Source organism: Mauremys reevesii, linkage group 2 (assembly GCF_016161935.1).
Source record: "Mauremys reevesii isolate NIE-2019 linkage group 2, ASM1616193v1, whole genome shotgun sequence".
In the NCBI taxonomy this organism is placed as follows: Eukaryota; Metazoa; Chordata; order Testudines; family Geoemydidae; genus Mauremys; species Mauremys reevesii.
Genome location: NC_052624.1, coordinates 34,261,082 through 34,284,156, shown reverse-complemented (window position 1 = coordinate 34,284,156; position 23,075 = coordinate 34,261,082). Strand labels below are relative to the sequence as shown.

Sequence of the window (23,075 nt, the reverse complement as noted above, 5' to 3'; positions counted from 1 at the left end):
ATTATATTGTTTTGTCATTGACAAATCCATGCTAGCTATTCCTTATAACCCTATTATTCTCTAGGTGCTTACAAATTGATTAATAATTTGTTCCAATATGTTTCCAGGTATCAAAGTTAGGCTCAAGTGATCTATAATTCCCTGGGTCCTCCTTGTTCCCCTTTTTAAAGATAGGTACTATGTTGCCCTTCTCCAGTCCTCTGGGACCTCACCCATCCCCCAGCAGTTCTCAAATATATTTGCTAATGGTTCCGAGGTTGTTTCGGCTAGTTCCTCAAGTACCCTAGGGTGACTTTCATCAGCCCCTGCCAACTTGAATACATCTTTCTCTATTTTGGCTTGTGTTCCTTCCCTTTTGTTGTTGATATTAATTTTGTAAAGCACCGGGCCACAATTAACTTTTTTAGTGTAGGCTGAAGCAATATAGGCATTAAATACTTCATCCTTGTTGATGTCATCAACTATTAACTCTCCTTGCCCTCTAAGACTTACACTTCCCTTCATCTGTCTGTTGCTCTTAGCCTTGAAGGCTAGAAACTTACAATTTTTTTTCGTAAATGAGCTGAGATTTTCACATCCACATGACTCCAGGGGCTGAGGATTTAAATAAAACACAAAGTATCTCAAGACACGCAATAAAATTGTGAGACTAGGCAACACTTTACTTTGGCAATTTATATAGCCTGAAGTAAACATACCAATTTATCTGTGTCTCTGAAGTCTGGGTGCAGAAGTGGTGCCCTTCCCAAAACTCATTGTCCTATGACACTTACCTGTAGTAAAATCTGTCTGAAACAACAAGTGAAAGGTAGTGCATTTCTCAGTACAGTAGGTATATCCTATAGGCTAACATTTTACTGACATTAGAGGGTGATTTTGTTCTTCTAAGAAATAATTACACAAAAGCCACCAACCCATTTATTTTCAGCTCTTTTTGAAAATACTACTCCTGTTTTGTTTTATTAATAGTGTCATTGTTCTCTCTCAGTCCACACTGTACCTGGTATTCTCCTGTCCGTGCCATCACGTGTTTACCTATTACTCGAAGCTTTGAACACTTAATTTCTGCCTTACCCATTGTTCTCAAATACTACATGGATCTATTGTTCAGCAAGTCGTTAGAATACTAACAGCCGGATGAATATTATGTCAGCAATTTAAGTTTCTGTCTGTTCTATCTCTGTTGTTTTCCTGCATTGAGTGTACTCAGTTTGTTAGCTCTTAGCCTTGTAGGATACATCTACACAGGGATAAAAAACCCGTGGCTGGCTGGGTCTGCAGATTCAAGCTTGTAGAGTTCAGGCTATGGACTGAAGAATTGCTGAGTAGATGTTCAGGCTTGGGCTGGAGACCAAGCTCTGGGATCCTCCCCATCACAGGTTTCCAGATTTCAGGCTCCCACCCGGGCCTGAATGTTTGCACAGCAACTTTTCAGCCCAGAGTCCAAGCACCATGAGCCCAAGTCAGCTGACCCAGGCCAGCCACGGGTTCTTTATCACTGTGTAGACATACCTATAGGGACTTTTAATTTCTGACTCCAGAAGTCACAGTGCAACTACTCGCAAGAACACTCTGCTTGAGGTAAGAACAAATATCTAAATGCAGTTGTCCAGATGACAAACATAAAACATTTATGCCTCCTGTTTTCTGCCTGTAGCACACAATAGTTTAGTCTTTGGAGGACTGTAATACTTTGGCCTAGTTCTGGATGTTGGGCTTTGCTTGGGGGTAGTTTGGTGTTTCTTGGCCTGCGATATACAGGAGGTCAAACTGGATGGTCCCTTCAGGCCTTAAACTCTGTGACTCTCTGAAGGCTCAGGCACAGCTGCAATAGCTGGCAAAAAGGATAGGTGGCAGGTGGTTAGGGTGAGAGGGGACTCAGCCCTCCCCAGATCTCTCTGCCTTTCTGGGCTGAGCCATGGCCTGGACTGCACCACTGCCCCTTGGAGGGGGCAGGGTGGGAGAAGGAGAGGGAAGGGAAAAAACAGTCACTGCTTCGCCACATTCTGTACCACTGCCACCCGGGCCTGGGGCTGCCTAGTGCACGTGTAGTAACCCTCGCCCTGGCACTACCACCTGCTGCAGCTGCAGTGCAGCCACCCAGAATGCTGTCCTGGGGAGAGAGCTGGCCAATGAGAGGGCAGCTCGAGCTAGAGAGGGGGGCTTATAATCTACCTGAAGGGGGCAATTGGAAAAAGCTATTAGAGAAGGAGAAGAATGGAGATGCTGAGCTAGCAGATGAACTGGAGCCTGGGTAGAAGGGGAAGTGATTACATAAAAGAAGACCAGGAGAATAAAAGTAGGGGGTTGGGAAGTGAGAAGGAGAAAATAGGAAAGATTTCAGGTTAGGAGAAGCAGAAAAAATAGACCTGGGTATGTGAGCAGACACTGTTAGTGGAGAGAGAGAGAGAGAGAAATCAAATCTACAGACTTACCAGAGAGTGAGTATCAAGGGAAAAAACTGAAAGGAAATATACTGTAACTGGTGAAAAAGGGAATTGATCAAAGAGCTGTGATAGGTGCAAACAGATCCTGGAAGAGATAAACGAGAAGCCCACCCACAAAGGAGCTAATGTGTATGAACAGAGAGAGAATGACTGAACATTATTGAGGGAATACAATTCAAAGGTGCCTAACGGACAAGTGAGGGCCCATTAGGTGAAGAAACCCCATTTGTGGATAAACTCGTGAAATGAGATACAGCCACAGGAACATCAAATCTAAGGAGCACTTCAAGCTGTAGAGAAGCAAAGAACAGCACAGCAAGAGTATAAATGGACTTACAGCCAAGGAGAGGAAATGTTGATTCTTCCTTGAAGTGACACAGTATATTGTAGAATAATCTCTTTTGTTCTGTTAATAACAATGCATTTGGTACTAACTGCCCAGCCTGTACAAGCTCACAAAAGTTAATAAGTTGAGAACTTATAGTTTATTATTATAAGTAGTAAGTCTTTTGTAATGTTCTATATTATTTATGCTCCTGGTACAATTTTGCGGTTTTCTCTTATAAAACTTCTAAAAATTTGAACTTACCCTTTTGTCTTGGTTTGCCTCTGCCTCTCCTCACAGTTAGCATAGCCTAGCCAGGTCACCACACATGTGCTCTGCCCTGGGAGGAATCAATGGACTCTCTCAACCTACCCTACACTCTGAATGTGTCAAAACCAGCCTACCCTCTCCCCCATCCCACTCCCACCTCTCCTCGATTACAATCATGCATATGCCCGGAAGTAAGTACTCTCCTTTCCCTGTGCTTGGTCATCACTATATACGTGTTAGGCTGGAGGCACACACACCACGATATACATGTGCCAGAGAGACCACATCTGACCTTGGCAGGGATGCATTACGGACACATAAAAGACAACACTCCAGCTTGCTCTCCCTCCTCCTCTGTTAGGCAAGTTTGGTGCAGTGCCCGAGGGAGCCCACTGAGACGCATGTATGGGGGGGTGGGAATTGTAGGAAAGATAGATTGATGTAGGGGGAAGAAAAGAGAAATGAGGCAGGGCTGAGGGGAAGAGGGAAGGGATGAAGGAGAAGGGGAAAGATGAAAAGGAGAGGGAGGGGGAGGGGGAAAGAGGGAATGATAGGGGGATCAGTGCATGGGCAGCACATGAACTGCCAGCTGGAGGAGGCTAGCCCCCAGCTTTGCCCCTTCCACCCAAGGTCCCACTGGAGCCCAGAAGCCCCACCACCAGCCCCCACCTCAGGCTAGTGCCCGCAACCCCAGAGCGCTGGGAGGGCAGGCAGCCTCTCCAGCACCAGGATGGGAGGGTGGGCAGCATGGCCACAAAGTGGAAACAGGGAGTCTGAGGGTGGAGCATGAGGCACAGCCTCTCTTAGCCTATGGTACCCGCCGCCCATGGATAAGTGGGGAAGAAGGAGGTGAGGGGAAGAGAGTCTTGGGTAAAGGGGAGGTCCTGAGGTGATGGGGGGGAATCCTGAGGCCCTGTGTCTGGCGGTGCTAGGGCCAGGAAGGGTGCGGGGCACAGCTTTGTGGGGAGAGGACCCCACCTGTGAGCTGACTTGTGTGTCAAGTGACACTGTGGTGGACTCCTTCAAATCTGCATGCAGCAAGAGCCAGTAGGCCAGAGTGTAAAGCCAGGCACAGCCCCATGGGACCAAAGCTGCCACTGTGGAGTGGTGTTAGCCCCCACAAAAATATTTTCATTAGCTGCCTATAGTTATGAGATATATGACCTGGACCCTATGAATACACCTCTCAAGCTTTTCAAGTATCTTTTCCAAATGAAGGTGATTCAGCAGAATAGGAGACAATATCTAGTATTTAAGTGTATTGTAGGATTTAAGTGTATTGTAGGATTTGAGGATTTTGGCATCACCGAATCTAATCTCTGATAAGGAGTTCCTATATGTAATATAGTTGTAGCCCTGTCAGTCACAGGATAGTAGAGAGACAAGAATATGTGCTAACTATTGATGCTGAACAATCTGTTCCAGCTTCATTTAGCTGTAATGCTCAGAGTACCTTTCTCATACCAGAAGAACTTTGTGTGGCTTGAAAGCTTGTCTCTCTCACCAACAGAAGTTGGTTCCTATAAAAGATATTACCTCACCCACCTTGTCTCTCTAAGGAGTTCCTATGGCATTCATCACCGTGGTATCTGGACACTTTTCATAAGATTTATGTAGCCCTCATGGAATAGAGCATGGTAAGAACATTTAAGTAACACTAAGCATTATCAGATTTGTGATGGGCCTAGGGGTCTTTCAGTGTCCCTGAGAGGACCCCTTAGTCCTGCTGACCCCCTGCCCAGAGTAGATGGATGCCCTGCAGACCCAGACAGCAGCCTGGTTTTGGGGGGGGATTAGCTCCCTTCAGTGGTTCAGTGTCATTTTAGGAATACACTCCCAGCTAATCAAGATGTAGCTGAGGCTTGGTACATTCAACGCCTTAAAGAGAGAGTGAGTTTTCCCCATTGTGGGGGAGGGGCAGGGGTTTTTCTGACCAGAAGGCTACATACCTGGTGATCTGGGGATTTGGGGACATCTAAGAGCTTCCCCTAGTTGTGTTTGGTATTCACTAGCCAGAAAGATGGATGGAATGCAGCAGCCAGAGACTTTTGCCAAGTTTGTGTTGTTTTAGTTAAACTAGAGTGACTTGTAACAGGGTGGCTTGTCCCTGGTCTTGAGAGCCTGGAACTAAGCCAGCCTGATTACAGGATAAGCCCCACCTGAGTAAGGAAATTCCCTATAAAGGGCAGTAGGTGGCTGCAGTAAGGAGGGGAGGGGGATGGCTCTGGCTCTGGAAACTGCAGGTAGCAAGAAAGTCTCCTGCAGGGAAGACCTTGATGCTCCCAGGCACTGACTTTCCAAAGTGCCTGGAGGTGCTTGACCTCAGCTCTGTCCCGGACCCTGCCCCCACTCCATCCCTTCCCCATAGGCCCTGCCCCTGCTCCACCCCCTCCCCACCTCTTCCCACCCAGTTCTGCCCCCTTGCCTGAGCGCGCTGCATCCTCGCTCCTTCCCCTTTCCCCCAAAGCCTCCAGCACACCGCAAAACAGTTGATTGCAGCAGCGGGAGGCACTGATCCATGGGGTCTCCTGGCAGGCAGGCAGGAGGCGCTGGGTGGGGGCAGAGGAGTGGAGCTGCTGGTGGGTGCTCAGCACCCACCATTTTTTCCCTGTGGGTGCTCCAGCCCCAGAGCACCCACGGAGTCAGCCCCTATGTTGATACCAGTGGGTTTGGAAGCCAGAGTGGGAAGGCTGAGATGCCACCCGTAGGGCTTGGGAGTCATTGCCAAAGTAGAAAAGACCCCAGGTAATAAAGCATGGAAGTAGAGTGAACTGGAGGCTGCTGGAAGTGAGCAGGCTCCAGCAGAAAGACCTGGGACGTGGGGTTCCTCTACAGACACTACAGGGAGGAAAAGTCTGTAAGTGACCCAACTTGAGGATAAAACTGATGGACTGTGTTTTGAGACTTTTTTTTTTTGAGACTGTGTTTTGAGTTTTATTTTGGAGTTTTATTTATGTGAAGAATCTTGGGCCCTTCAGAAGGGGTGGTGAATAGACAAGCAAAGCCTGTGCTGAGTTTGTGTACGGAACCTGGAGAAGTTATTAGCAGGTACAGCAGAGCCACTTCTAGCCTTGAAGAGGCACTCAGGAGACAGTTGCTGGGTACACCCTCAAACTAGAAACCCCAGACAGAGTTTGTGTGTTTAAACCTGAGTTTAAACCTGGGAACTCTCTCTTGAGCCACTTTGACTCTGGCTACACCACAAGCATCTTTACTCAAAATATGCCGCTTGCAGTTATATAAACGTTATTAATAACAAAAGCAAAAGAGCCATGCACTGTATTAAACCTCTCACTGGCATGATGGACTTGATGTTGACAAATGTTTATGCAGAGTATGCAGTAAAACAACCCAAGGAGTCCTGTTGGGAATGGGAATGACGTATCCTTAGAGTAACCTTCCTTAAAGCACAAAAAGACAAACATCTCTGTAGTGGCTTTTGCTGTCCAAAAACTTGATCCATGCCATGTCATATACAAGCTATAAAGAACAGAAAAGGAAAGAATGGTTTCAGCTTGACAGGGTTTTGCATAATCTTAAAATGCAGTTGTTTAACATAATCTAAAATGCAGGGAGAGATTTACAAAGTACCCATTGTGTGCCTCAATCCCCTTTGTGTCTTTGAAAATCTGCCCTATATTATCAAACATTGGGGAAGATCCTGAGCTGGGGTAAGTTGCCATAGATTTATAAATGGAAATGTGACAGTTTATACCTGCTCAACATCTGTGCCATTACCTCTGAAGGTCCTCACCATTTGCCATCACACTTCAACTCCCATGCCCTCCACACCTCCTTTGAAAGTGTTGTTCTCACACAGTGCCTTCTGATAGGCAACTGAAAGTGTAATGCCTCAGCTACTCATAGAAATGGTTCGGTTCAAATGTAAGAACAGCCATACTGGGTCAGACCAAAGGTCCATCTAGCCCAGTATCCTGTCTTCCGACAGTGGCTAATGCCAGCTGCTTCAGAGGGAATGAACAGAAGAGGCAGTCATTGACTGAGCCATCCTGTCATCCACTCCCAGCTTCTGGAAGTCAGAGGCTAGGTACACTCAGAACATCCAGTGGAGTCTCTGACCATCATGGCTAATAGCCATTGATGGAGCTGTCCTCCATGAATTTATCTAACTCTTTTTTGAACCCCATTATAGTTTTGACCTTCACGACATCCCCTAGCAATGAGTTCCATGGGATGACTGCACTGCATGAAGTATTTCCTTTTGTTTGTTTTAAACCTGCTGCCTATTAATTTCATTGGATGACCCCAGGTTCCTATGTTATGTGAAGGAGTAAATAACACTTCCTTATTCACGTTCTCCACACCTCTGTCATATCCCTACTTAGTTGTCTCTTTTCTAAGATGAAAAGTCCCTGTCTTTTAAAACCTTTCCTCCTATGGAACCAATTCTATACCCTCAGTGATTTTTGTTGCCATTTTCTGAACCTTTTCCATTTTTAATGTATCTTTTTTTTTTTAATATGGGGTGACCAGCACTGCATGCAGTATTCAAGGTGTGGGTGGACTATGGATTTATATAGTGACATTATGATTATTTACAATTTTATTGTCCTAATGGTCTTCTTATCCTTATTCCTAATGATTCCTAACCTTGTTAGCTTTCTTAATGGCAGCTGCATACTGAGTGGATGTTTTCAGAGAATCATCCACAATGACTCCAAGATCTATTTCTTGAGTGGTTACAGCTAATTTAGATCCCATCAATTTTTATGTATAGTTGGGATTATGTTTTCCAGTGTGCATTACTTTGCATTTTTCAGCACTGAATTTCATCTGCCCTTTTAAAGGATCCCTTTTTGCCTCTAATCACTTCTTTTACTTTGTTGTTTAGCCATGGTAGCACTTTTCTGATCCTTTTACTATGTTTTTTAATTTGGGGGATACATTTAATTTGAGCCTTAATTATCATGTTTTTAAAAAGTTTCCATGCAGCTTGCAGGTATGTCACCTTTTAATTTCCATTTAACTGGATTCCTCATTTTTATGTAGTTCCCCTTTCTGAAGTTAAATGCTACTGCGATGGGCTTCTTTTCCCCCTCACAAGGATGTTAAATTTAACTACATTATTGTTGCTATCACTGAGCAGTTCAACTATATTCACTCCTTGGACCAGGTCCTGTGATCCACTTGGGAGAAACAATTCTTGATTTAGTTATCTTATGGGTTTCAGGACTAGCTGCTCCAAGAAGCAGTCATTTATGGTGTCTAGAAACTTTCTTTGCATCCTGTCATGTACCCAGTCAATATGGGGATAATTGAAATCCCCCATTATTATTGAGTTTTCTTTTTTTATAGCCTCTCTAGTCTCCCTGAGCATTTTACAATCACCACGACTATCCTAGTCAGGTGGTCAGTAGTATATTCCTAATGCTATATTCATATTATTCAAGCATGGAATTTCTATCCATAGAGATTCTATTGTATAGTGTGATTCATTTAAGATTTTACTATATTTGACTCTATGCTTTCTTTCACATATAGTGCCACTCCCCGACAAACATGATTTACTCTGTCATTCCTATATATTTTGTACCTTGATATTACTGTGTCCCACTGATTATTATTGTTCCACCAAGTTTTTGTGATGCCTTTTATATCAATGTCCTCATTTAATCCAGGAACTCAAGTTCACCCATCTTAGTACAGTCAAACCTCGCAATAACGCACCCTGCCATAACGCGAAATCGCATATAACGCGATCACAGGTTGGCTCCCCTTTAAGGTATAATACAGTATGGTACTGTACCAATGGTCCCCAGCACCATGGCAGGGGAGAGAAGCTGCAGCTCCGCACCTGCTGGGGACAGAGAATTCCGAGGTTGCTGGCGCCGGTGCGCTCTGTCTCCAGCAGGCGCGGGGCCCCAGCTTCTCTCCGGCTTCTTCAGGGCTGCCGGGGCCAGTGCTCTCTGTCCCCGGCAGGCGCGGGGCCGCGGCTTCTCTCCCGCTTCAAGAGGAGCCGCGGCCCTGCGCCTGCCGGGGACAGAGAACTCCGGGGCTGCAGCAGGTGTGGGGCCGCGGTTTCTTTCCCGCTTCAAGAGGAGCCGCGGCTCCCCGCCTGCCGGGGACAGAGAACTCTGGGGCTGCGGGCGCCGGTGCTCTCTGTCCCCGGCAGGCGCGGGGCCGTGGCTTCTCTCCCGCTTCAAGAGGGCTGACTCTTCCCTCCTGGGAAGTTCCCGGTCCCCCATCCCCTCCCTTCATTTCCATCATGGAGCTGGATGTCTGGGCTTGATCTGGGTCTGTCTTCTCCATGGTGTGCCACTTTGGGAAGACTGGTTTCTCTGAGGTTCATGTCAGGCACTGAAACCCTATGCACAGGCTGCCCTACTCTTAGCCTAACTATTTTGTTGCCACGAAACTAGAAAAAAACTGCTCGTTGACTCCCTGGCTTCTTTGGTGTGCCTGTTCCCCCTCAGGCAACGAAGATGTGTTCCGAAAAGTTTCATCTCTGTACCTCTCTGTCTCCCTTAACCCCTCCAGTTCAGCCACTCTGGTCTCCAGAGCCTGTACTCTGTCTCTGAGGGCCATGAGCTCCTTGCACTAAATGCATACATATGCCACCTATCCACAAGGCCAGCAATCATACATGATATATTCACTGCAATAATCTGGATAGACCCCAATCTGCTGCTGGACTTCTGCCTGCATTCTTTTTACTCCTGCAGCTTTTTTGTTGTTTTTTGTTTTGTTTTGGGGAATGTTTATTGGCCTAAGTTTAGAGAATGTTCTCTGAACTTCCACACAAAACTCCCGTTATCTGCTCCTGTTCACTAGCTCCTTTGGTTGCTTAGGAGTTGCTTTTTAAACCCCTGTTCTGCCTGGGTAGCCCCATCCCCTGGAGTTAATGGATGCAAAAGGGCTTAGGGATCAAAGCCACATTAAGAAGCTCTCAGCCTCACCTAGCAGGCCATTAGGCTCAGCACAAGCCCCCTGCCCCTCAAAACAGATTACACTGTATATGTCCATCAGGTAGTAAGCACACAATAAAGAAAAACAAGATTATCTAAATGCGAGCAGTTAACACTTTGGCAAGTATTTGAAAGACAAAATTGCTGTGTCAGAATTCATGCCAGAGAGAGCTATTGGCTTTATTCAGGAAATTCTGTGGTTGAAATTATAGCTTTAGACGAGTGCTCTGAAAAAAAACTTTTATCTCTAGTCAACCTTGAAATGTTCAGAGTTACTATATAAATTCCCTTTCGATATTGCTTTTCTGGTATGGAGGAACCACAGATGAATCACGGCAGTTTCTCCCTCCTACAAACTTCAACACCAGAGATAGTGTTACTGACTTTGCTATGTAAATCTGCAACAGTACTAATGTATGACATTGAGAGCTGAAAACTATAGCAATAGGAAATTACTGTCCTATCCATAACTTTATGAGAAACCACCCTTAAAATGCTCTCCCTCCATTAGCATTATGGGGGAAATAGGCATGTAAGATGCATTTCCATTTGTTTTGTTCTTCCAGCTAATATTCTAGGGACAACGGGTCAAGAAATGGTTTTCCCGTCCTGTGAGAGTTTTCAAGATTTAAAAAAAAAATTCCCTTCGTAAATCAAGACAAAAAGTTAAAATCATCAAAAATTTTCACAAACTGTAAATATAAAGAACTTCGGAGAGGTTCAGTTGAAAATTCTTTTCATTTTTGATCTTTTAAAATTATTTGTACGTTGTTTTATTCTAAGGCTTCGTCTACCCGGCACTCCACTGGCACTGGCAGGCAGTGTACATGTAGCTGCACACTACAGGGAAAGGCAGGCAGCGTCCACACTGTGGTGAGGACATACTGCCAGTGAAAGGCTTTAGCAGAGAGGCGGCAGAGGGGAAAAGTTTCAGTAGCTCCCCACTGCTAGAGCTTTCACTGTGGCAAGGAAAAGCTCTGCCTCCCCTGCTGCTGGGAAAGACTCCAACAACAGGGAACTGAAGGTGCCTTTCCCAGCTGGAGGAGCCTTTTCCAACAGTGGGGAGGCAATGGGACATTACACTGCTAAAAACACTGGTGTAGATGAACGGGCACAGCTGGATGACTAGAAAGCATTTAGGGTACATACTCATATACATACCCGCACTCTTCCGGTGTATCTGTAGTCTACTTGACTAAGCTGTGCCTCACCATACACTGTTATTTATACCCGTACTTGGGGGGTGGGAGGACTATGCAGATATGTAATCTATGTGCTATCAAAAAAATGTGCGGTGTAGATATTCCCTAAGGTCTTGTCTACGTGGCCCTGTAGTTTGAACTATAGGGGGTGTGAATTGCCATGTGTTGCGCTGTAACTCCCCCATGTGGATGCTGCCATGATGAACAAAAAGATACCATTGCAATTCACACCTCCATAGTCCAAACTATCTGGCCGTGTAGGTAAGTCCTAATGAAAAGTCATTTTGCCCTGAAAAACAGAACTTTTTTTATTTAGAAAATGTCTAAGCAGGTTGAAACTCTTTTCACAATGTTTTGAAACAGTTCATTTGTCAAAACTAACCCTTTCCCGTGAACAGTTTCAATGTTGATGAATTGGCATTTTCAGAAGAAAAATGTTTCATCAAAAACTTCTCAACCAGCTCTAATTCTAAGTTCATTCCATGATGGAAGGTGGATAATGTGCATCCACCATGACCATACTGTCCTCCTCCCATTCTTGCTTTCTGGGAAACAGAGGGGGTAAACTTTCTCATCAGTGATTGGTTTCACACTGTGATATAATTTAGCTCAAGAATGTGTATACTAGAGATGAGTGAATCTTGGGTTGAATATTTATGGAAAGATTGAGATTCACTTCTCCTCGCTCTCTGGCTTTCATCCATTTGCATCTCACTCCCCATCTCCCTGTCTGCCATAAGAAGCATTGGTGGTGGGGGCTCAGTAGCTCTTGCAGCATCTCTGCTAAGATGCATTGCCGCAGATAGAAATGTAATGGAAGACACAAGTGCATGCATTTCTTTTCTCTCTTTGCAGCATTTGTCAAATGCCTATGAATCACCTGCTTCTCTGAAGCACATCCAGCTCATTGAGGGTGGACTAACAAAAACAGATGACCTTTTGCATAGTGTTTTTGATTTGGCAAAACATGATTTAAAAAAAATAATTACATCTTGGTTCTTCAGCAAGAGAAATTGAGGTTTTTCCAGCTCTCGCTCTATATCTGCATCTCTGCATTTTTTTCTTCCACCATTCCTCAATCTATCTATGCCACCCAGAGGACTTCATTCTGGGCTTCCTGCCAACGTCCTGGGCTAGAATTCTCACTCAGAATAAAGCATTTACTTAGGAAGATAATATAATGTGGCAGGTCATAGGCACAATAATACCACTGCTGCTGGAAAGTGCTAACTGTGTACTGGGCTGACTGGCAGATGGTCCTGAACATTTCAGTGCATTTTTCCCCTAGACTAAGGGCAACATCAGATTTTACTGATTCTGAACACCAACTACATTATATAACTCTTTCTTTGTTCATAGTTACTGAACACTGTCATTGGATTTGTGCTGTGCAAACATAGAGGAAGGCACAATCTCTGTCTCAATCAGTTTCCAATTTTATTTCCTTCCAGCTTACAAACCTTTCCTCTCCAAAAACTCTAAGTCAGTGGTGGGCAACCTGCCGCCTGTGGGCCGCACGCAGCCCGTCAGGGTAATCCGCTGGCACTTTGTTTACATTGACCGTCCACAGGCATGGCCATCTGCAGTTCCCAGTGGCTGTGGTTCGCCGTTCCCAGCCAATGGGAGCTGCGGGACATGGTGGCCAGCACATCATTGTGGTCTGCGCCGCTTCCCGCAGCTCCCATTGGCTGGGAATGGTGAACTGTGGCCACTGGGAGCTGCTGGCGGCCGTGCCTGTGGACAGAGAACGTAAACAAACTGTCTCATGGCCCGCCAGTGGATTACCCTGATGGGCTGTGTGTGGCCTGTGGGCTGCAGTTTGCCTGCCACTGCTCTAAGTGCTTCTAGAACAGTCTAGGTCAGATACAGATAATACGCTTCAGACACACATGATACCAAACAAATTCAATCTCATAATGGTGCAGATGTTTTTTTACCTGTCTCTGTCTCTTTTGGTTGATGATGAAAGGTTTTCTTGGAGATATGTAGTTGTAAAAAAGGGTTAGAATGAAGAGGAGGAGGTTATTTTTCAAAAAGGAGAATGCTCCAAGCATAGGTTTTAGGATGGAGAGGGCACAAGAATAAAACTGGTAGAAGGATACAAAACAGGTGTTTATGAAGGAGGCTTTGGCAGCCATAGGGGTTGTTACAGGAAATGAGCAGAGCTATATAAATAGGGCTTGATTTCATGGCCTTGAAGGATAGGAAGAAAAACTTGAACTTGATGAAGAAGCTGAGAGGAAGTCAGCACAGTGACTGAGAGAGAAGAGTGCATCATTCGAGTGATGAGAGAAGATGACTGTAGTAGCAGCATTCTGTATGGACAAGAAGAGGCCAGAAGGTGAACAAAGATAATTACCAATCAGTGTGAGGAGGGGATGTTGCAGAGGAAGAGGCAGTCTGGTTTTGAGAGTCCAGAGTTGCTGGGGAGGGAAGGGAGAAGAAGAGATAAGTCATATATGACACCAATGTCCTGATGCTAAGGATGGTGATGTTATCAAGAGTAATACAGGGAGGATTTGAGAGGGAAAATGAGATGCTCAGCTTTTTCCATGTTTATTAGAAGCAATTCCTGTGACGTGTGATATAGTTGCTATAATAATTGTAATCAAACTGTGGGAAGAGCCCCACCAAAGAATATTATAACAGACCACTAAAAATCTCCTTTGTGCTCTTGTCTCCTCCGCATACATGCTTTCATTTTGTTAAGTCTTTAGAAGACCTATCATTTCATAGCTTATCACTGGGCCTTTGCCAGCTCCCTGCGGAAGGCACTCAGCACCGTGCCAGTGAGTTGATCAGATTATCTAGTTACTTTACTGTAAAATCTCAATGTGCTGTTATAACACCAACAGACCCTGGTTGTCGGTGGGCGGGATTGAACCTGGGCCTCTGGAGCTTAGTGCAGGAGCCTCTACTGCATGAGCTAAAAGCTATCAGGCTGTTAGCTAAGGCTGTAGAGCAGACTCATTAATCTCTCTCTCTCTAAGCGGTCTTGGTGCCACTAGATGGGACAGAACACCACACCCAGGAGGTGTGTGGGTTACACAGTAGTACAAGCTTGAAAATGTCCACTACCTATACTGGACAAATCCAATTCTTTATTTGAATCAACAACTATTTCCCCATGAAAGCTGGCACTGAAGCTCTCTTTCTTTGTCTCTCTGTTCCCTAGGTTATCATTTTGTATTTTGAGCCAAGCATATTTCGCTGTGTTCTCCTAAGATGGGTTCGTCTTCTGGGCTTTACTACTGTTTACGGAACTGTGACACTCAAGCTCCACAGGTATTTCATGCCTTAGTAATTTCCATCACTGCGGTAGTATGTACTCTGTGTGGTCAATTAGAAACAAGAGCTGCAGGAATTTATTATAAACAATAGCTCTTTCTGAGTTTTAAAACCAATGTCTATCTCTTCTCAATGTTCCTGAAGTAGTAGTAGTAGTAGTAATATTATTTTTTGAGAAGTCTGTATGCCAGAGTGGTTGAGTCAAGGCTGCAGTATTTGACTAAGGAGGAATAATTTATACAGGTGTAACCTTTGGGTGGGCTCAAGTTCACTTCATTGCCCTTCTCCAGTGTCTAAAAAAAACAAACCAACCCAACTCCCATAGAAAAGTAGCTGGAGATCCAGAATTCAGTCTAAGGATTTTCAGCACAGGGTCAACCTCCCCACATTCATTTCCCAAAATGAACTAAAGAAATGAATTTAATTAAACAACTTTATAAAATTTTATGATAAAGAAACGTATAATCTAATTTTTACAGCCAGCATAACATGGCTATTTTATAATCCACAAACATTATCTTCACAGTTGTACATCAATAAAGAAAACAAATTAAAGTCTGAATAGTTCAGTCCCCACAGAAATGGTGGGAAGAAACAGAGTTCCCAAAACTTTAGGTTGAGTTCACCTAAGTCTCAGAGTCTTTGATCATGAAATCTCTACAGTCTGCTGAGTCTAAAACATCTTCCCTCCACTTGCTTATAGGAATCTTCAGTTGGAATCCATGCAGACACTTCCTCTGCTGAAATCACTGCTAGCCAGTCAGCTAACTGATTAACCAATCACTCAGTTAAGTGTATAGATTTGAAAAAAACAAAAAAAGTTATAAGAAAATACAAAACTAAGAATAGCAAAATATAAATGTCTCTTTCCCCATTACTATATTTAAAGAAAAGTTGGTGAATCATACTAGTTGAGACAATTTAACTAGAACAGTTTGTCTAAAATCAAAACAACATTCAAAGCATACAATTAATATAGAAGAAATTATTTTTCCCTCCCAATTTCCCCTTGCTATAATTAACATTGCCCATGCTTCCCTGTTAGAGAGTTAACAATATCACTAACCTGCTGCAAAATGCTTCAGAGTTGGGGACAACAGCCTGCTCTGCTCATGGGCTCAGTTTCTCCCAACTTATGTAGGGTACATGTAGGGCCATTCCTAGCCATTTGGGTGCCTTACGCAGCCCCCTGTGGGGAGGCTGTGGGGGCCCCCAGGCCTCCCCCCAGGGTCTGGGAGGCAGGAGCTGTGGGGGGCCACTTTTGGGAGCCCCACAGGCCCAGAGTGGCCTGAGGGATTAGCAGGGGCCAGGAGCAGCCCGCTCCGCTTCCCTGGCCCTGGCCCCAGCAGTGTCGCTCGGGGGAGGGGGCACTCACTGGCGGCGGGAAGCGGAGCGCCGCAGCTGGGAGCTGGCGGAGTAGAGTGGGCTGGGTTGCTCCACTTCCCACTGCTGCCGATGAGTGCAGAGTTGCTGGGGGAAGAGGTGGAATGGGGGCGGAGAAGGGGGAAGGGTAAGAGGCAGGGCCGAGGGAGTTAGTTGTCCAGAGCCCACCCCCACCCCGAGGGACAGCCCTGCCCCTTATTGGGGAGGGGGGTGCAGCCGAGGGATAGGGCTGGTCGCCGGAGCTGGTGCTGCTGCATATGTAGCATGCATCTGCCTAGGGCACCCTGAAATTTTGGGCAATTTGGTGCCCCAAATTTCAGGGTGCCCTACGCAGCTGCGTATGCCTAAGGACCACTCTGGGTATATGACCCCTTATAAAGCAGCTGCCCTGACAACTTGCCCTCATGGAGTCTGACCCCAGCAACAAAGAACCTATTGGAGCGGATCCAAAACTACCAACCCAATTCCAGAAGCTTCTGGATGGGGAGTGCTAAATCCACCTCACAACAATGACCCAGACACAACTCAGTTCTACCACCCTCAATGGGTCTCTTAAAGAGATATCTCCCTATTACACAGGCACATTGTAAAATCATACAGAGTTTTTAGCAGAAGGGGGAAAGATTTTTTTGAAGATAAAGAGAAGTAAAATATCTAAATGTTCCTTCAAGGGTCCAAAGAGAGGAAAGTGGTAAAGGATTTTTTTGTTTTAATGTTATAAATGTTTTGATACCACATGGTAATGGATGCTATAGAAAACCCTAAAACAGACAGAATGCTATACATGCTTATTGTAATCCTTTTCAAGGATCGCAAGCCAAAGGTTGCTTTCCTCAGGCACAGATGGTAGACAGACTGAGCTATCTCAGATGTAACTGCCTGCCAGAAAAAGTGTGCAGGGAATTTTGGGTTATGTTAGAAGAAATTCAGCTGAGCTGGCAGAGCACTCAACTGGGGATGCTGATACTTTGAGACCCAACTTCAAGTCCCACCTCTACAGCCTCCTTATAAATCAATGCCTTTTGTGGGCATGTGTTTAGATAAAATCTAAACACTTTCCCCCTTACACCACAATGAAAAGAAATATAGAGGAATACTTATACATCCATTCCATAAATGTATTTATGAAGAGAGAGCAATAGGGAGTATATCAATATTAGCGCGTAGAAAACTGTGAAGCTGTAAAGTATTCATGTTTATGTTTTACTCTAGCTTCTGTAATCCATTGGCATGATATACAAGTGAGATCTGGTATTATGCTCTGAACTGTGCTATGATAGGGCCGATAACATCTGGATTTTGCACTAATTATATGTATTGATATCAGCAGGTATGCTTTGCCTGTTTGTTTAATGATGTCTGATCACCTCTGTGTTGAAATGTATTAAAAAAGTCACAATTGATACTTTAAGTATCTTCTTTGCAGAGGATGAATTCTGGTGTGAGAAGGGAAGCATATTGGAGGACTTATGGAAAATATAGAGGAGAATTGGGGGGGGTTGTTTAGAGGAGCTATTATCTTGAGCTCAGAATAAGAGCCTAGGAATATTTAGAATCCAGATTGTTGTTCCATATCTGGTTCTGTAACAGGCTGATCACATGACTCAAAGTTAACATGTATTGGTGATGCCATATTGTGATAAGACAGCTGGAATTGTGTTTAAATAAGGCAAGGAAAAGGATTGGAAAATAGAATAGAAGCTCTTGTACCTCTAGGTTGCACGTTCAAATCCAGGCAAAGTTGTGAGAACACAAAAGTTGTTATCTGGTGGCTGTTCAGTTGCCTGTGTAAACTGAGTTCCCAGTCTAGTTCCTGCAAGCCAAGTGTCTATGTTAAAACAAACAAGCCTCCACACCTCCTGCCCCGCAACATCACCACATTTCACACTACTTAATACTTTTGCTGACAGCCAAGTATGTAATGATGAACGAACCTCTAAAAATAGGTCTCTTCAAGCTGCGGTAGAGGAAATCACAAGGGCATATATTCGTATTAAATTTTTAAAATAAAATTAAAACAAATACAAACAAAAACCATTCTGGGGCATGACAGTTGGACTATGGAGAGAAAGTTTTAAGACCTCAGGTTTTTATTTCTTGGTTGAAATTATTGTGCTGCTGATGTTATGGCTCAGAATAAATAACTGCATTTTTCAGCTATAACATTTGTATTATCATTGGATTCATTTAATGTTTCTTGGTGACTTTATGGCTACTCCACCTCTTGTAAACTGCTTTAATTGGCTTTTATGCCTGCTTATGCAACAAGGTGTGCATTTTTTGTTTCTATACTCTGTACCTGCATGTCTGTATTGTAATTGTGTGCCTTGCCTTCTCTATTTATTATTTATTTATGAACATTTTGGGCATGTCTTCCCCCAAGTATAAGTAGTGATCCTGAAGGACTGAGTAAACCTATGATGCCATACATATTTTAAATAATAATTATAATTGAGTCATGTGAGGTAAGTAAGAACTGGCTGCTGTAAATCCCCACAAGACCAACATTGAGATTCTTGGAAGATCTAATTTAATCTATGATCATTGCAGAAATGAAGAATGGACAGAATAGACAAGTGAACATTTTCTGTGGCCACATCCACACTTACCTATGGGTAGAACTTCTTTATGATGATGAATTGGTTATTTTGAGATCAGCAGGAATCCTAGGACAGTGGAACAGCCCTAGGAATGATGCTAACAAAGTCTAAAGGATCTCCAGACCAGTCACACATTTACTCATACCTACCTTGTGCGGTACTTTCAGAAAACCTGAAAGGTGCTGTATACAAGTGCCCAACCTGGCTGAACAGCCTGTTGTAGGAAGAATAGGTAAAATAAACAGCATCATCTTCTGTCTTTGATCAGCCTATTAGTGCCATTTTTCATGTCACCCATTCTGACTCTCAACCACTTTTTATTCATTGTGCATTTTTTAAATAATGAGCTGAATTTATCACTCTACTTTTTCTTGAGGAAACAGGAAGATGAGCTAAACTTAACAGATTTAAATTCAGGATGGTGAACAGAAGACTCTAGTACTTTCCTCAACAATGAAGTCCACAGAATGTTTCTTGTGGATCAAATGCAATGCTGTTCCAAAGGTAGCCCTTTGGGGTCAAATGAGCTGCTGATGTTGCTTCTTTCTATACATCTCTGATATTGCAGATTGTCTTTGTCTCCTTGTCTGTGGTTTTTATTTAAAAACAAGTTTTATGCTTTGATTTTATTTTTGGAACTTCTACAATCTTGGATTCAAAATTAAAGAAAAATCATAGAAGAGGCTGGGTGAGCGAGAGTAATTCTGGAGGGAAGAATTGTAATGTACTGTTCTTTTTTTTTTTTGGACCATCAGTTCTCAACCTGGGAATTATAACTTCCAGGGAAGTCACTACCACCCTGCCTTTCTCATAATGCTAAATGGAAGGAGGGGTCCCAGCTAGATGTGAGGGTGTCCTAGGTTGGAAAACTTGAGAATTACTATCTTAAGACAATACCCAAGTGTCTTGTGTGTGGGCTTGAAGCAAGGTGTGTTTCTCAATAGCTTCACTGTGTGCGAACACACAAGTACCTTTTTAACATGGGCAGATCTATCTACCAACAGGAATATACAAAATAGGAGAAACCTACATGTTCCCAGTCTAGAGAGCACCTTGCACTAAGCTGGAGTAATTGGCACCTGAAGAAGGCTCAATGTATGTAGGCTCAATGTACATTTCTGTATGTATCAGAATTCTGCCTGGCCTGGCTGTACACTGAATTAATACCCTAACTTAACAGTTTGCTTTACAACTGGGGAAAATGTGATCCCAGAGAATCTAGAAGCTTCTCTTCCATTCTGCTACTCTACTGGAGTCTCCTCCTTTAGAAACTGTTACTTTGGTGGGGGGGTGTGGGGAAGAGGTAGCAGATATGTAGTAGGTTAAAGTACAAAACTCATTTGTGCTTTGTGGGTATGGAAGTTAGAAGAAGTATAATCATTGCTACTTTCACTGGGAGGTCAGTAATACAGCATCCAGTGGCCAATTGATGACATTGGTATGTTAGTGAATTTGTCCAATTCTGGAATAAAATTGCCAGAACATCATGGGGTTCCAGTCCTTACAAACTGCAACAATTGCCTTGGTATATATTATGCAGCTGATTATTGTGTGCCCTTGTGGTCTCACAGCAGTCATACTAAACTCCTTGACATTCAACTCAGTAATGCCATGCACATCATGTCAGGGATGCTCAAATCAACTCCAGCTGACTGGCTCCTGGTCCTATTGCACATCCAGGATCCACAGACTAGAAGAGCTGCTCAGACATCTCACTTTCTTAACCATGTCAATGCAAACATGAGGATCCCACTGCACGATTACCTGCAGAACCCACCAAAGGCAAGATTAAAATCCTGTAACCCTCTATGGAACCACATCAAGATCCTTACACCCAATTTCGACACTGAGGCTCAATGGAGAATCTCATGGAGCATTTTGACTGCTCAAAACAAACAGCTTGTCACTGACCTTGTCAAGGAACCACCAGGTTTTGATTTATGTCAGAAACCCTGGTGCAGATTGAGTCACGTCAGGAAATCTCATGGGAGATTTGGACAAACCCTCTTTAAATGGAAAATGAAGCAAACACCTGTATGCAACTGTGGTCATCAGACACAAACGATGAAGCACATTATATCTGAGTGTCCCCTTTGTTCTTTTGCCGGGGGCCTGAAGGACATTCACCACCTCTCTGCTGTGACAATGTTCTGGCTATCAAATCTAGATATAAATTTGTAGTCGTTGCTATGTACCGAACCCATACGAAAGAAGAAGAATGGAAGTTAGACATGAAGAGAGATACAGAACATAACATAAGAACATAAGAAAGGCCGTACCGGGTCAGACCAAAGGTCCATCTAGCCCAGTATCTGTCTACCGACAGTGGCCAATGCCAGGTGCCCCTGAGGAGGAAGTGAACCAGGCAATGATCAATGATCTCTCTCTCTCCTCATCCATCCCATCCCCTCTGACGAACAGAGGCTAGGGACACATTTCTACCCCCATCTGGCTAATAGCCCATTTATGGACTTAGCCACCACATGATTTATCCAGTCCCCTTTTAAACATTGTTATAGTCCTAGCCTCACCTCCTCAGTAAGGAAGAGTTCTGGTTGTTGACTGAGCGAGATGTGAAAGTTTTAAACCTGCTGCCTATTAAAATACAGAAATGCTGAATGTCTACATGAGGAATTATTCATCAGAAAAGTTCATATTGAGCATGTGGCCAGTTAGAAATTCCAGAGGAAAATTTCTGTTCCATTTTATAAGCTGGTGGGTTAACTCATTGGCCCATTACTCCGGGGGCTTTCTGTGCCAAAAATAAAAATTCTGTGCCAAAAAACTTAAAAATTCTGTGCACAATATTTTAAAATTCTGCAAATTTTATTTGTCAAAATAACACTACATAATCACACCAGTTTCAGTTATTTTGGTAATTTATTTCAAAATACTTGTGAGCAAGTATGTCTGTAACAATATAGACACACACAAAAATTCCCCCAGGAGTAGAGAGTTAAAGAAACCCCTATGACAGCCCAGTTCCTGTTTCTCTGCCCTCTCCCCAGAGCCCAGCCAGGGGGCCAGACACCCACAACCCCTCCCCCACAGAGCCCAGCCATGGCCCCTCCTTGCCCAGATACCCATCCCTCCTCCGCGCCTCCTCCGAGCCCAGGGATCTAGAGGGAGAAACAGCCTGATGCTTGGTCCCAGGCTTGCATGGAGTTTCCTTTGCACTGCCATATCCTTCCTTCAGGGCATGCTGGGAATTGCAGCTGCCAGAAACCCTCTAGCTCCCTCCCTCCCCCCCCCACCCCCCAGCAGTGTCTTCTATGTGTGAGCTGGGCTTTCCTGGAGTCAGCGGCCCCTAGAGGTGGCCAGCCACACTGCAGCCCATTTCTGTGGGAGAAAGGAAATTCTGCATGTACGTTTTCTGCAAAATTCTGCATTGCACAGTGGTGCAGAATTCCCCCAGGAGTAGCCCATGCATCAAAAGCATACTCCAGCCACAGTATTACATTCCCCTTTTTTCAGAGCTTTGGCTTTATTTCTTCAAAATAAAACTGGTTGACACAAGTTCAACACAGTTATGTCCTTCCCCCCAGCCCAGGTCTTCTGTAAGAATGTATCTAAACCAGCCAAACAGAGAAGACTTCGGTTTTACCGCACTGGTTAACCACAAGTCACACAAGCAATACCCTGAGACACTCCAGTTTCCCAGTATCACCACCAGGGCCACTCATTATGGGGACAAATGGTTATGAAAACCAATGCCCTAGTAAAAGAAAAAAGATTCTCTCAATCCCAAAGGACCAAGCCCCAGACCCAGGTCAATATACAAGTTAGATTTTACCCACAAATCACGCTGTTGCCAATCCTTTAGAATCTAAAATGTAATTTTATTCCTTTATTCATAAAAGGAAAAAGATATAGATGAGAGCTAGAATTGGTTAAATGGAATCATTAAATACAGTAATGGCAAAGTCCTTGGTTCAGGCTTGTAGCAGTGATATAATAAATTGCAGATTCAAATCAAATCTCTGGAGTACATCCACAGCTGGGATGGGTCATCAGTCCTTTGTTTAGAGCTTCCTTTTGTAGCAAAGTCCCTCCAGAGGTAAAAAGCGGGATTGAAGACCAGATGGAGGAGCTGCAGCAGCTTTTTATAGTCTCTTGCCATGTGGTCTCTGCTTTCTTTGTCCCAAAGACAAGCTGTCTATCACATGGCATGGAAAAACCTCAGAGTTCTGTCCATAGGCATGTCCCTGTACACCTTGTCACAAGGTGTGTCTGCCTTCTTTCAATGAGTCAGTTGTATAGCTGATGGTCCTTAATGGTCCATCAAGCAGGCTAGGCAGAGCTGACACCAACTTGTCTGGGGTGTCACCCAGAAGCATAGCATAAGTTTGAAATACAGACAGTATAGAGCCAATATTGATAACTTCAACTACAAAAATGATACACGCATGTACACCGCATAATCATAACCAGCAAACCATAACCTACCATAGACCCCTTACACGACAACCTTTATACAGTATTTGTGGCAAATATATAACAGTGGTCTCAACAGTGATCTATACAGTTACAGATTATGTCAATAACATCACAATGGAAATTGCTTACTACAGGCTGATTTGGGTGGAGAGAGGTGGCCTGTGTTGGCATCATGTTATGCCCACTCTGCAGTGTCA

At 44.1% G+C, this 23,075-nt stretch overlaps 1 protein-coding gene across 1 annotated transcript in view; it reads left to right on the top strand.

Moving 5' to 3' along the window:
- GPR158 (G protein-coupled receptor 158) overlaps positions 1 to 23,075 on the top strand; it is a 317,370-nt gene that overhangs the window by 233,279 nt on the left and 61,016 nt on the right. The window contains exon 6 of the mRNA XM_039521128.1: positions 14,346 to 14,455. Within this exon, the coding sequence (XP_039377062.1) occupies positions 14,346 to 14,455 (110 nt within the window). The remainder of the gene's footprint in view (positions 1 to 14,345; positions 14,456 to 23,075) is intronic.